Source organism: Microtus oregoni, unplaced genomic scaffold (assembly GCF_018167655.1).
Source record: "Microtus oregoni isolate MIOR12 unplaced genomic scaffold, Mior012 000004F_ref0000308, whole genome shotgun sequence".
Classification (NCBI taxonomy): domain Eukaryota; kingdom Metazoa; phylum Chordata; class Mammalia; order Rodentia; family Cricetidae; genus Microtus; species Microtus oregoni.
In genome coordinates this window covers 56,501,171-56,516,109 of record NW_024543063.1, presented here as the reverse complement: position 1 = coordinate 56,516,109, position 14,939 = coordinate 56,501,171, and the positions used below count along the sequence as shown (strand labels likewise).

Below are 14,939 nucleotides of genomic sequence, written 5' to 3'. Positions count from 1 at the left end.
AAAAAGACATTAATTTTAATAAGTAAAAATGGCTAAGCTTCCAAAAGTTCTTAAATAGGATTTGGGGAGAGGAACATGTTGAGAATCAGTGGGCAGGGAGAGTGCCTGGTGTCAGACAGATGAGCAGGACCCAGCCCTGTCCACTGGCCTCTGCCAGCCATAAATACAGCCCAGACCCCTGACAGGGTGGGGGCTCCTATATACACCTTAGAACATTTATATACACACTCCAGTGAGGGACCCCCTCCCTAAGGAGGGTAAGCAGAGATGCTCTTACTCTCTCCAGCCCCCAGCTGGTTCCTCAGCCTTCCCCACTAGTAGGGACTACCCTCCCTGCAAGGGCTGGACTTCCATGGCTTCAGCCTACCAGGCAGAATACCATCCCCACCCTTCCAGAAGCCCACGCTTGGGTGCCTAGAGCCACACACAGACTCGCTTCCTTCTGAACATGTTTCTCTGGGGAGAGGCAGGGCAGGAGAGCCTCCACACAGGCCTCCATCTCCTGCATCCATGATGGTGTTAGGACAGGTAGCCAGACCACAGGGCCCAGCTCCAGGCCTGGCAGCGTAGCACATCCTCACACAGGCACTGGCCTCAACTTCCCTGAAAAAGAAGGGTGCTCTCAGCCTCCTGCCTCAGCAGGCGTGCCCACAGCAGATGCAGAGCAGGAGGCCAGCAGAAGCATATGGACAGCAGGCAGCGGAGGACAGGCCCAGCTCTGTACCACGCAGCCCTAGCAGAGCCCTGCACCAATAGCAGACAGCAGGCAGGCAGCCCCAGGCCGCTGGCCCACACTCACCTGGAGACTGCAGCCCCAGCCGTCAGGCTGAAATCAAAGTGATAGACATCTCACTTGCAGAGTTTTGACCCATCTGCCACCACCCCTTTTGGACCCAATGAGTGGCCTGGCCTCCAAATGATGAGGCAGGAATCCCGGGTCACAGCCCTGTGATGGGGCCTCTTTTCCGCTGGGGATGGCTGGACTGCTTTGTGGGAGGTGGGGGGCTCTGCTGGGATGAGGGCTCCTTTGTGCACAGCATGGGCCTTGAGTAGGTAGCACATGCTAGGAGTAGGAGCTTCTAGGGCCAGATTCTTTGTCAACCTCTCCAGGGGCTTGGGACTCAGTAAAGCAGTTCTGCCTTCTGTCCAGAGCAGGCAAGGCACGGAGACCATTTCTAAATGTGGTTTTGGGGTATTGAGGATGGAACCCAGGACTTCCCACATGCTAGGCAAGCAGCTTCCCTTTGGGGGAACAGTGTCACTATATAGAACCTTCTCTGGCCTAGAACTCACTGTGTAAACCATGCTGGCCCAGAACTTGCAATCTTGCCTTTGCCTCCCAAACACTGAGGTCAGGCACAAGTTACCATGCCTGACTTTACCTCCTTTTTAAAATTCCATTTTGAGACTGCATTGGCCAGGCAGGCCTCTTGTTTCAGCCTCCCAAGCAGGGAGGGGCCGCTAGGGCTGGCTCATAGGGTTTTTCTTCCCTTTTTAAAACAGCTTATCTAGGAAAGGGCAGCCTGTCAACGTGGGAAAGGCCGTCCTCCTGCCCTCCCATCCCAGTTCTCTCCCAGACAGGCTTACCTGATGGCTGCAGCTTCCTTCGGATGGAGCCTGGGCGGCTGTTGGTCCCAGAACCAGGGGCAGAGTGGGCTCGCGCTGTTGGCTGTGGTGTCTGGCAAGCTGGCTCCCACTGTGAGCAGAGAAGGCCGGTTGTTGTGGGAGCCAAGGCTGTCCTGTCTCCTCCCCTCCATCCACCTGACAATGTTCCCTCATCTACAGAGACGACTAATGAGAAGTCAGCCCAGGAATATTACCCATGAAGGAGGAAATTAATTTGCATTGCAATCCACAATGCATTGCTGGCCCCCCAAAATAAAGATGGCCTAGAGGGGCCATGGAGCTGGTATAGTGACCCCTTAGCAATCAGAAAACAGGCAGGTAGATCTCAGTGAGTCTGAGGCTTCCTGGTCTACAAAGGAAGTTGTAGGTCAGTCAGAGCTACAAGGTGGGAACCTGCCTCAGAAAGCAAAAACGCCACTGGGTTCTAGCTTTACCCACCTTTGTGGCAGCTTCTGCCCCCACCACTCAAGCCTGTCAGCCCTGCTCCCTACTCAGAGCCAAGCCCACGGGGGGAGGGGGGATCCTGGGGTGGGGAGGATCCTCCTCTTCTCCCTACCTCCAGATGCTCTTGGCTTGACCAGGAGCCCAGCTCTGTGCGGCGGGACCCAGGGCCCAACTCCACAGAGCGAACTCTCTCAGCAAACTTGAGGGAGTACAAAGTCTCGCTGGTGTTCTTCTCTACTGGGGACACCTAAGGGACAGAGAGTTCAGGTCCAGTCCATGCCAGTTGTCTGCCCCCATGGCTCAGGAGGCGGCAGCATGGTCACTAGAGGATGCTTCTGATCAGGGGAGACCACTGGGGGCAATGAAAATGGCAGAGGCATGGGGAGAGACTTGTGTATTGCATAAGAGTGTTGGCAGGGTCCATGTGGGATTGGGGGAGCTGACAGACAGCCTGGGGAGGCCCTTCCTGAACCCCAGACCCTCACCTGCACCACCATGAGAGTCTTGCTGTCACCACTGAGGGAGTCCTGCAGCAGGTAGGTGAGCTTGGAGTTTCGGAAGGGCACGTGGCCCTGTCGGGAACGCAGGGCAGCAATGACGTCCCCCAGGGCAGACAGTGACCTGTTGATGTGCTGTGCCTCTCGCAGGCGGTTGCCTTCAGCCCCTGACTTGCCCACACGCTCGGAACCAGCCAGGTCCACCAGGTTCAGCTTCCCTGCAGGCAGGGCAAAGGACAGGTCAGCACTGCTCAGGATAGCCCATGGAGAGTGCCTGACCGGGGTGCCCACTGTGTCTCACCCGTGGTCCGGAGGCCTGTGCTGCAGTCCATACCGCGCACTGTTACAATGAGCAGAGCGTGGGAGCGGGAGCTGTGTTCGTTCAGGTTGGTGAACTCTGTGGTGCGATTGTTGTAGCCAAACTCAAACACCTGGGAGGCAATGGGGCTCCTTTGGGAAGGGCAATGCCACCCTGTGTGTTTTATTTATATACTGAAGTTGATTTGGGTTTTGTTCGATTTTTGGGAGAGACAAGTTCTTACTACGCACATCAAGTTGCAGCTCACAGAGATCGGCCTGCCTTCTCAAATACTGGGACGAAGGGGTGTACCATCAACAGCTGGCTACTTTTTAATTTTTTGTTTTGAGACAAGGTCTCACTATGTAGCCTTAGCTGGCCTGGAACTCTATACAGACCAGGTTGATCTCAAACCTGCCACTGTCTCCTGAGTGCTGAGATCAAAGGTGTGCACCTAGTCACTCGAAGTGTTTGAGACAGGGTCTTGCTAGGTAGCAGACTGGTTTCAGATTCACAATCCTCCCGCCTTTCCCTTCAGGTGAGGACACAGGCTTCCAGAGGCCTGGGGACCCCTCCAAGCTGCACAGTCAGGTGGTGACAGAGCCCACATCTGAGCCAGGCCTGTCCTCCAGAGCAGCTGGTGGGCAAGGTCTCCCCGCCCGTCCCACACTCCTTACCTTGTTGATGTCATCCACGCTCTGCACCTGGAACTCAGTCAGCCCTGGCACATAGAGCTGCCCGCTGCCATCTGGGCACAGCCGGATCTCCAGCTTCTCCTGAGGCTCTTTCCCCAGCAGGTCTCTGGGGGGACAAGCAGGACACTACTCCCTCCCACTCTGGCCTCTGCTTGCATTGCACCCAGTCCCTAGCCTGGACTCTGCCCCCACAATCAATCTTGGAATCTTGGACAGTGGCGCTGCTGACCTTTCCTCTTCTGCCCTGTCCTCAGAAAGGGGGAAAAGGTTTCCACAGAAGTCCTAAGTAAGGGTGCACGCCCTCTGGTTGGACAGGGATCCCCACCCCCATCCCAACCAGCATAGTGCAGCCCACAACAGGAAAAGGAGCCCAGATAAGGGAGGACCTACCTCCTAGATTTGGTCAAAGTCAGCTCTAGCTAGAGGCTAGACCCAGAGACCAGGAAGCCCCCACACACACCATGAGCTCCACAGAACTCTGGCCCGGCCCACCTGAGGACCTCGTTGTAAATCTCCGCTGCGCTGACGGTGATGGTGTACTGCCAGTCAGACGCCTTCTCCTGCACCTCCGAGAAGAGCAGCTGCAGGGCCCGCTGATTAATGCCTGGGTTCTCAGGAGTCCCCTGATGGCAGAAGGAAAGGCCCAGTGGCCCTACAGATGCTCACACAGCATCTGCCACCTCACGCCCCAGGTACCCTACAGGTGAGCCTCCCTGTGAAGCTGCCTGCTGCATGTTGGCCTGTTCTCAGAATAAATATCAGGGTATTCTACTAGGAATAAGAGAGTTTCCCTACCTTTAAGGCAGCATTATCCTGCTGCCAGGAAGGTGGTGAGAATGGAAGGAGGAAGGGGGTGTGGGGGCAAAGGCCTGGAACGCCTACCCTGCCAAGCACCAGGGCTTAGGCTGAGCATCTTTCTAGCTCTTCTGTCTGGCTTAGCAGTCTCTTTACTCAGAATTCAGGGCGTGGGGATTAGTGGAGAGATAACAGGTGCCCAATGGCCTGAGCAGGACCCAACAAGCCGTTTTCTGCCAGCTCCTCTGTCCTATGTGAGGAGTCCACAGTGACCCCTGGAGAGCCAGAAAACTACCAACAAGGCAACACCCAACAGGGCTGGAGTTTTTCTATTACACTGGGCTAGAGTGTTGACTCATGCCTTTAATTCTAGCACTCAGGAGGATCTCTGTGAGTTCAAGGTCAGTCTGGCCAACATAGTAAGTTTCAGGATAGCCAGGGCTACATAGAGACCCTGTCTCAAAACAACAGCAACAAAAAAATAAGTAAATAAATTCCTCAACTTAAGTGACCCAGTCCTTGCTTACAAGGACTCTGGGCACATGGCACGGATAAAGCCCTTCTCTTAGAGCCCAGCTTCCCACAACTATAGTCACATAGGTAGCAAGTCTCTCCTATGGCCTAGGAACCCCCTGAGGGTTGATACCAAGCCTCATTCATCATAATATCCTGGGAATCCTCAAACCTAGTCTGAGGCAGCCACACTATAGGAAAAGAGCTCAGGGAATATACGCAAGGAAGGAGTCCTCTGATGTTTGTCCCCACTTCCTAGAGACATGCGAGCCTATGGGGCAGGCTCCTGGGAAGGAGATGCTTGTTTTTGCAGGCCTGGTACCATGGAGTCAATGCAAGGAACAGCAGCCCAGGGTGGTTGTGAGAATAAGACAAAGCATACATTGTGCAAAACCCAAAGATCATGGAAGGAAGCTAGGTCCCTAAGCCCGTTCCCACCGGGCACACACCTACCTCCATCGTATATGTCTTGCCGGCACCTGTCTGGCCATAAGCAAAGATACAGACATTGAAGCCATCGATGCAGGAGGTAATGAGGGCCTGTACCTCTTGGAATACCTGCGGGGACACAGGGCAGGGACCAAGGGGCTTCCAGTGCTGCTGGCACATGGGGCCCCACACCCCAACTCCAGCCACCTCTCAGCTAAGGCCTCTATCAATGAGAACCAAGTCACTGTAAGGATTTAGCCACTATCACCAGGGCAGGGTTTGGGGCCCAATCCTAGCTTATACATTCTCAGGGAAGACTTGACCCAACCAAGGCAGAGGCTAGCATGTGTCTAGCACATTCTCTGGCTTGGGCCTGCCTGACCCCCAGCAGGAAAGAGATGTGGGCCAGACAAGGCTAGAAGGCTACCTCTGAGCTGAGAGGAGTGTGAAGCTGTCACTCCCATGGAGTTCATGTTGCTCAGCCTTGGCACTGGGGCGTCAGAGACAGTGGGGAGTTCCAGAAAGTCCCATGGTACTGTCACAAGAAAGGAACTCAAGGCAAGGGAGGCTACCCTGGGCCTAATGGCTGATGACGGAGGCCTTGAGGTAGAAGGAGCCATGGGTAGTCATGGTCCGTGTGGATCTCCCTAAAGAGAGATTCATGCTTCTCCACTCTCACCTAGCCTTGGCCCCTGCCTTGTGTTTCTGTCCTTTCTTCTGCTGCTCCTCCCATGTCCCTGCGAATGCCCTGCAATGGAGCCACACTCACATCCTGCTGTGAGGCCCAAGGGGAGAAGACCTTGTCCAGCTCGAAGGACACAGGCTTGCCCTTGTGCAGCAGGTGGATGATGGAGTCGTCATCTGGATCAAAGGTCACAGCATTGGTTGCCTCAGGTCCGTCCCCATCCTCCTTGGTGACTGGCCGGACTCGTGCAATCACCCGGATGTTTCCTAGATTGGTAGAAGATGGAGAAATGAAATGGATCAATGCCAGACTGCAGTTCTAGGCAGACCAGTGGCCCAAGAGTCCCATCTTTTATGCAGAGTTCCAGGAGCAACTTATTATTAATCACTCAGACTATTGTATGAATTCAGTACATTTTCTTCCTGAGCAGACAAATTCAGGGTGCTTTACCTTATGGCTCAGGTACTGCAGCCAGTCTTGGTAACACTCTCTGTGGACTTGAGTTTCCTCATCTATTCAAGGAGCTTGGACTCCATGAACCAAGGGATTTATCTATCAATCTAGAGGGGCACAGGGAATGCTATGTAGGATTTGGGTACCAGAACCAGACAGGGGAAAAAGAACAAGGGAAGAAAAGGGTGGCTGGCAGTGTATCCCAGGGACAGCTACACGTGTGCTCCCAGCCCTGGTAAAGGGACACTGTAGGGTTCTCTGGTGACTAATGACCACTCTCTCTTCTCCCAGCCAACACGAGCATGGTGAGGGCTGGGGACACAGCTGACTCCCCAGGGTCTGCACCAGCTGGCACAGAGCAGGTGATCTCTAGAGCTCAGGGCAGAGATCAGTGAAGCCCTAGTCTACTACTGCACAGTGCCCTCACATCCCCAGGCCTGGGAGGAACCTGCCATGGGCAAGGGGCTTTAAAGGTAAGTTCAAACCCAAGGTGGACCATTTGCTAGCTGTGTGCCTTTAAGTAAGTTTCCTGAGTGTGCTGGGCCCCTGAATCCTTAGCAGCATCACATACAGCACTAGTAGTAACTGCACGCAGCCGAGGATACTTACCCTTCAGCCGCACTAGCTCATTGTGGCATTTCTTGCGCAGCTGCAGTTCCCGGCGGTACTTGCGCAGCAGCTCCTGGTTGTTGCTGTTGACCTCCTCAATGGCCTGGCCAATCTGGGGAGCGTGCACACTACCATCAAAGGCCTGGCTCTGTTAGCTTCCCTTCCCTGGCCACCTGGCCTGATGGCATTACCCTCATCTGCCCAGGCTGAGACCTGACATGTACTATCGCGGCAGATCAACCTCTGCGGAGGCACAGCCAGCACCCCATCTTAGAGACAAGGAAAACTGAGCTCTAGGCAAAGAAGCAAAGGCCTGGAACTTGAGTACCTGGCTACAGCGAGATTCAGCTCCTCCCAAATAGAACCCTTCCCACGGAGCTAGGACGTTAAGGAGAGTGGTGATGCCCAGAACACCCTGGGTTTGGTTCCTGGCCGCATCCATGTATTACTGACACGACTATTTCAAGAACTTACTTCCTTTTCCCAGAATTTATCTGTCTCTGCAGAACTGTCATACAAACTTGAGAAGCCAGCGGCTATAAAAGGCTCAGGCACATGGGAGGCCCCTGAAGATTCACTGGCCATTCTCACACTATGTAAGGATGGCTTTAAAAAACAAAATGAGCACCTAGGGATGAAGCTTGGAGGTAGAGCCTTTGTCTACCAGGAGCGAAGCCCTGGGCTCAATGCTTCTTATAGAAGAAAGGAAGTAAATAACAAACACAGTGAGCCAGGCATGGTGGCAAATGCCAGGAATTACAATACTCAGGAGGATGAGGCAGGAAAATGTAGAGCCAGGGTCTCAAAAAAAAATAAATTATTAAACAAACAAACATAATGGCTATAAGGATCCTGTAGCATGGATGAGAGCTCACGAGAGGAATGTCTTTTGGGAACAAGGCAAGAAGCTGTTGCATAGGGGATCTAAATACAGGTGACTGGCCTCTGCCAGCGAAGTTCCACTGGGTTTGCTCACCTCAGCTTTGACACTCCGGAGAGCCTCCTGCAGGAGCAAGGGGAAGCCCCGCACCTGCCGCTTGAGCCCATTATAGTCGTTGGTGAGGGTCCTCAGTGCAGGCTGCAGCGTCAGCAGATTGGTCCTGACACCTATGGAGCGAAGGTGTTAGACATCTGGGCTTCCAGGCATGGGGCTGGGCAGAGCGGGCTTCAGGCTCACCTGCCAGGTTCTCGTGTACTGCCTTCATCTCCACCTGGGCCCGTGCAAAGGCCTCCTCAATGGCCCGGTTCTTATCCTCCTCCAGGGACTGCATCTCCTCCAACATCTGCCCGTGTGCCCGCTCCAGCTCCGCCTCATACATGGCAATCTGATGGCCAGACCAGGAAAAGGTTCAGGAGGGAGTGTGAGGAAGGGCAGGGCAAGTGTGGAGAGGAAGCCCCCGAATCTCCTGGGCTTGAACTATGCCTGGCTGGTGTAGAGGGACAGAATGGCCTGCTTTCCCCACAGGGCTGCGAGTCTGCACAGATATCACCTCCTCGTATTAAAGCACAGTTCCAGCTGGTCTGTGCACATAACACGTGATAGGCTATGTGCCCCCAAGAAACATGCGCTCAGGAGATTGGAAAAAGCATGGCGACACACGCAGTGGGACCTACTGAGCAAACCTGTGGGCTGCCACAGACAGCCCCTTACGATCACTTCCCTGTGTCCCAGGAGCTTCTGTGATGAGGGCACAGAGACTGACCACACGGTGAGGGGAAAGGAGGAACTAGATCCCGAGTCTGTGGTGTGGAGTCCCCACTACAGCCCTCTTGGCGCGCTCACCTGAGCCCGCAGCTGTACTGTCAGCTGATGGGAGTTCTGCAGCTGCTGCTCCATCTCTTTAAGCACCTGCCGCTGCATGGCCACTTGCTCCTGCAGGTGCTGATTTCGGGTCTGGGACTCACTGAGGGCCTGCTTGGTCTTGGATGACTCCACCTCCACTGTCTTGATGACGTACTGCAGAGAGAGGGAAAGACAGAACAGAGCATTGTTAGACGCAACTGACCCAACAGCAGCTGCTGGTAGATCAAAACCTCCAGGAGCTGAAAGGGTTCTGGTTCTGCAGAATGCTGCAGGGCCTGCTAGCATCTTCCAAAGGGAAGCCTGACTGAGGCCAGGCTGGGCACAAACAACCAACAAGAAGGACAGAGATGACAGCAGGTGCACTTGTGCCGAGCATACAACAAGCCCTGTCACAGAGCCTGCCCTGGCAGCGAGCGCGGAAGGAGAGAGCCCTTCAGTCACATACACCTGGCTGTCCACTGGGACAAGACCTGCCCTGGGCCCAGGATTCCTTCAAGGCAGCACGACTCACCTTAACCGGTGGGGACTGGGCCCTCAGACTGGCGATAGTCTCGTGGCTGTCCCGCAGACGCCGGCTGAGCCGCTCCTCCTCCTGGGCTTTCTCAGCCAAGCAGTCCTTGAGCCGCAGCTCCACCTCTGCTAGCCGGTCGGTCTTCTGCTGTACCTCCAGGTTCAGCTCCGACAGCATGCCTTTGTTCTCAGCCACTTCCAGCTGCAGCTGGGACAGCTTGTCACGGAGCTGGGTGCTCTCCTGCAGGTAGTCAAGGCAGACAGGATAGGCGCAGGGCCACGTGGCACAGCTGAGCCCAAAGGCCCAGGGTGGCCGTGGCCTGCCGGCTTACCTGGCTGTGCTCACAGCCCTCGCAGGGCACCACCGGCTGTGCCCGAAGCTCCTGCAGCTCTACCTCACAGCGCCTCAGCTCCTGCTTCAGCTGCTCGTTCTCCACCATCAGCCTGTCCCGGTGCTTTTCTGCGTCGGTGCCTCCCTGTGGAGAGCCAGGGCCCAAAGGAGGCATGAGCAAGGGCACACACACCAGGAGAGGTGAGATGAAGCCAGGAGAACAGAGGGAACATGAAAGGAGGCAAAGAAAGGGGCAGCAGGGAGAGAAAGAGGCCAGGGGCTCAGAAAAACGTCAAGAGAGAGACAGGAAAGGAGGCCGCGAGGCAAGGCAGGCCCGCTCCCTGCTGCCCTGCTCCTTTCAGTCTATTTTCCTGAGTGTGAAAGTGACACAGAGTCACATTAATGCAGAGTTCACACTCCTGTTCTACGTCAGCAAAGAGATCCAGCCCCCTGCTCTGTGGTGAGAAGTGACAAGCCTTTGACACAAGGCAGCCTAAGTTCAGGTAGGGCATGGGGACCCAGCCACACTGAGGTGGGATCCTCTGCTTGGCATCCACCACCCCTCCTCAAAATGGCACTGGGGTCTCACCAGTTCTGATCGTAGTCGGCTCACTTCCTGGGCCTGGCTAAGGAGCTTTTCCTTCAGATGCTCCACCTGTGGGCACAAGCCAAGAGCACTGTGAGCCTAGGTCCACCACCAGCCTACACCCAGTCTGCTTGTCCAGCTCTAGTGATAGCCAGTGTGGCCCCTTTGACCCCAGGATCTCAGGTTTCCCTGTGTTCAAGCACCAGGCTATGCCTGGAACTCTAGTAAGCTGCCCTGTTTCCAGCAACCTGCAATGCCCACTCCCTGCAAGAATGTGCCAGCCATGGCCCTGCAGGAAGGCCTGGAGAGGAACTCTTAGGAAATTCAGGACCCCTCACTAGCACAGGCCCTTCAGAAGTCCCTGGGCTCAGCCTTGCCCAGCCCCCAGCATTTTCCACCTTGGGGAGCTTCTAGTGAATCAGCCCGTGAAACTGTGTCTTCTGCAGCCAGGACCTTGAAGAACTGTGATCAGGAAGATGGGCATGAACATGGACAAGCAAGATACTCAGTGAGGGGTGGTGACAATGCCTTGGATAAAAATCCTAGGACAGTGACCCTTCCTTGAGCTGCCCCCAACAGGATACCATCCCTGAAGGCCCCAGACCCTGAGCCTACATTAGTCTGCCTCAGGAAGCCCCCTAGGGAACAGGCTTGGCAGATAAGATTCCTGGCAGCAGAATTTGCCAGGGCATGTTGAGTTTCTCCTCAGAACATTCTCTAGATGACTGTGTCACCTTGGAAAAGAAGTGGAGAGTCAAATGGACGTTGGTGGGTTAGGAGGCTTATATATCTTGACCTCCAAAGTACTGAACTCTGATTACTAAATGAGGTGAAGGGGAATATTGTCTACAGACACCAGGCAGATAAGGCAGACCTCCCCCCACCCAGACACACATACACACACACTTGGATACCTAATGACTACCTGAAGAAGAATCTCTGATGTGGGTACCCATGGCCAACGTCTGATGGGAACTCATACCCAGTACCTCAAAACTTATCTCATAAGAGAAGCTAATACTGGGTGTGGTGGTGCACACCTTTAATCCCAGCAGAGGCAGGGGTAACTCGAGTTTGAGGCCAGTCTGGTCTATATGGCGAGTTCCAGACCAACCAGGGCTACATAGTAAGACCCTGTTCAAAGACAGGTAGGGTGGGGCCTGGATGTTTAGATGTAACATCTCAGATGAGCATGTAGCCTCAGAGGTCACTGTTCCCTAGGCCTGGACAAAGTGGCTAGCTGGGCAAAAGGAAGAGGGCCATGAGATCCTCCACCTCGCTGTAGACCCAGCAGGCCAGTGCAAGTCAACTCTTGATGGCCCACGACCCCACTGAGAGAGTGGAAGGCCCAGCCAGGCTGCCCATACCTCCAGGGGATAAGCAGGTGACTTGAGAAATCTTGCCTGTCCTCACCTCTATTAAGTTCCTTCCTAGGGGCACTCTTAGCCATGGGCCCAGCAGGAAAGCAAAGCCCATGCCATTTCTCTACCCACTACCACTGCCCGTATGGGGCTGAGAACCCAGTGTGTGTGCGCCCTTTGGCTACAAGCAGAGTTAGGCAGCCAGAAAGCAGAGATGGTCTGAAGTCCTACTACTGATGAAGCAGCTAGGTCAGCTGTGGTACTGACTACAAGGCGACTGTGAAGCTGGTGCTTGGTTTGTGGAGGGCAAAGCTGGAAGTTTGAAGTGCAACCTCATCACTGTGTCTCCCAGACCTGCCTTCACCAACAAGCCCAGCGTGGACTTGGTGTGTAGCATCTCTGACCAGAGGGGGTCTTTCCAGTCCTTTGTGACCACTCTGCCCTGCCCCCTGCATCCTGCCTCAAGGTAGCTATTAGCATCCTATCAAAGAGAAGCCTGTGTGGGAGATAGGAAGGAGCGGGGCCTCCAGGCTGCAGAATCCCAGTCCACGGATCTCCGTGATTTCCAGTCAGGTGTGAAGTGTATGAGTTTCTCTTGCATCTCCCTCACCCTACAGTAAGAGGATCTACTTTCTAACGCTTTGTACTGCCTCACTACATTTCTGAAGTTCTGACCTTGGCTGTTTCCAATGCTGGCTGATGCTGGGCGCTCAGCCCCGCTGTAGGGAACATGGGGCTGGCAATGCTTCCTGGGAGTCAGGGCCTCTGGTCTGTCTACAGCCTAGCTTCTTCTTGCATCACAATGGGAACTCAGGTGCTGCTGGCTCTGCTGGGCTAGATAAGGAGACACAGGAGATGGACAGGATGGGAACGACTTGTTGACAAGGAGTGGGGACCATAAAAGACCCCTTTGGTCAGAAATACCAGACACTAAGTTATCTGGGAGCTCATCTCAGGAAGCAGAGCTGGGGAATCTAACTCTACTGGTCTGAAGGGCACCCTGTCAGGGGCGGCCATCACCACCCATCAGGCACAGCCCACTAACTCCTTCATGGCCTCCCAAGGACCAGCTGGACCTGACTGGGGCAGGACAGTTAGAACCTGCTGCAGGGAGAGGGTCCCTGCCTGCGCTGGGAGGGAGGCTCTGTTTGGAGAGGGCTCGAGGGCAGAGAGCAGAAGAAGCGAGTGGAGCGTCCAGAGAACTGGATGGGTGGCAGGAACAGGAGCAGAGAGCAAGGTACCATACCCTGCAAGCCTGTGCCGCGCCTACTCACACACTTAGGAGGGAGGGCTACAAAGGCCAAGAAGATCGCAGTTGCTCAGCGCGATTCAACAGCAGAGGGCAGCGTGCAGAACCCCTGAATCAAAGAGCGGAATGGAGAGTGCAGCGTCCACAGAGGTGATGGCCTCCCACCTAAGGTTATCAGCTAGAGCAGTAGCTCTGATCTGCGCCTGTGGATCGTGACCCCACCCCCACCCCATGGCAAACCTCTCTCTCTGAAATTATCTACTTTATAATTTATAACAGGAGCAAAATTTCAGTTATGAAGTAGCAATCAAAATAATTTTATGTTTGGGAGTCACCACAACATGAGGAACTGTATTAAAGGGTTGCAGCCCTTGGAAGGTTGAGAACCACTCAGCTAGAGAAACTGAGGCAAGGGGCACAGCGAGTGGGTCCTGCCTGTCTACTGACCTGACATAAACCCACATTGACCATGGCAGAAGCAGCTGGATGGAGGTGGGTACCCGCTCAGGTCTTCATTGTCTCAGCTGTCTGCTCCCAACCCAGTGATTACCTCCCTACCTCCCACCATGCCTGGGCAGCGTGGTCAGCAGCTATCTCGAGGCATAAAAGCGGCTCTGCCAAGGGTTCTACAGAGCCTTGCTGAGCTGGCATTTCACCTGGAGCCCCAGGGATGGCGGCAAGGGGCGGGATGGGGGGAGATCAAGGCAGTACCCCTCCCACAGCCACCTCACTCATTCTACCTCCGATACACCCCAGCTGGGAGGCTCGCCTGGGCTGGTTGACACAGCTGTGTCAAGTGCCATGTAGTCCCCTCTGCCCTCCACCCCTGAGGGGCAGGGATAGCATTTGAGAACCCAGGATCCCAACCCTAACCAGACCTCCACTCATGAGAGTAACCAGACAAGTCCCCTCACCTCTCCATGCCTCTCCGCGTCCCTGTCTGCACTGAGGCGACCTCATCAAGGTCCTGAAGACTAAGTGAGGAAATCTGTGCAATGTGCTTGCCAAGGCCCGGCATATGACATACTCTACTACAAACTGAGCAGCCGGCATCTGAGTGTTCAGGACCAGAAGTTTTCTGTAGTTCAGATTTTTAAATTGTTGCGTATACACTGTGAGACATCTTGGGCATGGTGCCCAGGTCTAAGCAAATTCACCTGTGTGTCACATGCACCTTATACAGAGAGTCTGGGGTAAATTTTACAGTATTTTAATAGCATTTTTGTGCACGGAATAAACTTTGTTCAGGCTTAGCTGTCAAAGTTGTAGCATAGTGTTTGGACTTCGGAGCATTTGGGATATGGGATTAAGGCTGCACAGCCTGGGCTAGCACAGGAGATCTGTAGTGACCCCTGAGCTGCTTTCCTAGTGCCTTGCGCTAGTAACTGTAGATGAGTGTTGAACGCAGGAGTGCCCTCAAAGACCACAGTGAGTGGTGAAGTTGGGTCAGAGTATGAAGTCATCAGCATGGGTGGGCCAGCCATGAGCTAGGGTGGGCTGACAGAAACCCACTCCACTAAAGACCAGAATGGCCACATGACTTCACACAGAATGCCAGGTAGGAATGTCAAAGAAGCCACATCTTCCACCATCAGAAACAAAAGTGAAGGTCAGGGCTGGGGTGTGGCTAAGCACTTGGCCAGCATACACAGGCTTTGGGTTCAATCTCCAGCACGGGGGGGGGGGGGGGGGCACGACAGATTTTCATGCAAATTGAGATTCAAAACTGGTAATTTGATTTTAAAATCAGGCCAGTAAGAACTATTAACTTCAGCAAAGTTTTGCAGGATGTGAAATCAACGCAAGAAATCAGTTGTGTTGCTATAACAACAGACTATTCAAAGTAGAAAATAAAATCATTCCATTCTCAGTGGCATCAAGAAAGAATGAAATCAGACTACATTTAAATGAGGAGACGGGGAGATGGCTCGTTGGTAAAGGGCTTATTCAAGCACACAGATCTTGGTTCAGGTCCCCACCATCCTTTCAAAAGCTAGGCACGGGGCTGGAGACATGGCTCACTGTTTAAGAGCACTGGCTGCTCAGCCAGAGGA

The 14,939-nt window shown here is 54.2% G+C and overlaps 1 protein-coding gene across 5 annotated transcripts in view; it reads right to left on the bottom strand.

The window, feature by feature from the left end:
- Positions 1-14,939, bottom strand: part of Kifc3 (kinesin family member C3) — a 33,595-nt gene continuing 18,656 nt past the window's right edge. For 4 of the 5 annotated variants that reach the window (XM_041649871.1, XM_041649872.1, XM_041649874.1 and 1 more), the window contains 16 exons: positions 10,279-10,344; positions 9,691-9,834; positions 9,360-9,599; positions 8,828-9,001; positions 8,222-8,369; positions 8,021-8,151; positions 7,045-7,156; positions 6,067-6,248; positions 5,322-5,426; positions 4,053-4,183; positions 3,543-3,666; positions 2,869-2,998; positions 2,556-2,785; positions 2,183-2,317; positions 1,588-1,696; positions 1-603 (listed from right to left, as the gene is read on the bottom strand). In XM_041649871.1, the coding sequence (XP_041505805.1) occupies positions 578-603; positions 1,588-1,696; positions 2,183-2,317; positions 2,556-2,785; positions 2,869-2,998; positions 3,543-3,666; positions 4,053-4,183; positions 5,322-5,426; positions 6,067-6,248; positions 7,045-7,156; positions 8,021-8,151; positions 8,222-8,369; positions 8,828-9,001; positions 9,360-9,599; positions 9,691-9,834; positions 10,279-10,344 (2,187 nt within the window). In that variant the 3' untranslated portion in view covers positions 1-577. Of the gene's footprint in view, positions 604-799; positions 827-1,587; positions 1,697-2,182; positions 2,318-2,555; positions 2,786-2,868; positions 2,999-3,542; positions 3,667-4,052; positions 4,184-5,321; positions 5,427-6,066; positions 6,249-7,044; positions 7,157-8,020; positions 8,152-8,221; positions 8,370-8,827; positions 9,002-9,359; positions 9,600-9,690; positions 9,835-10,278; positions 10,345-14,939 lie in introns of all 5 variants that reach the window. The other variant, XM_041649873.1, reaches the window with a different exon arrangement.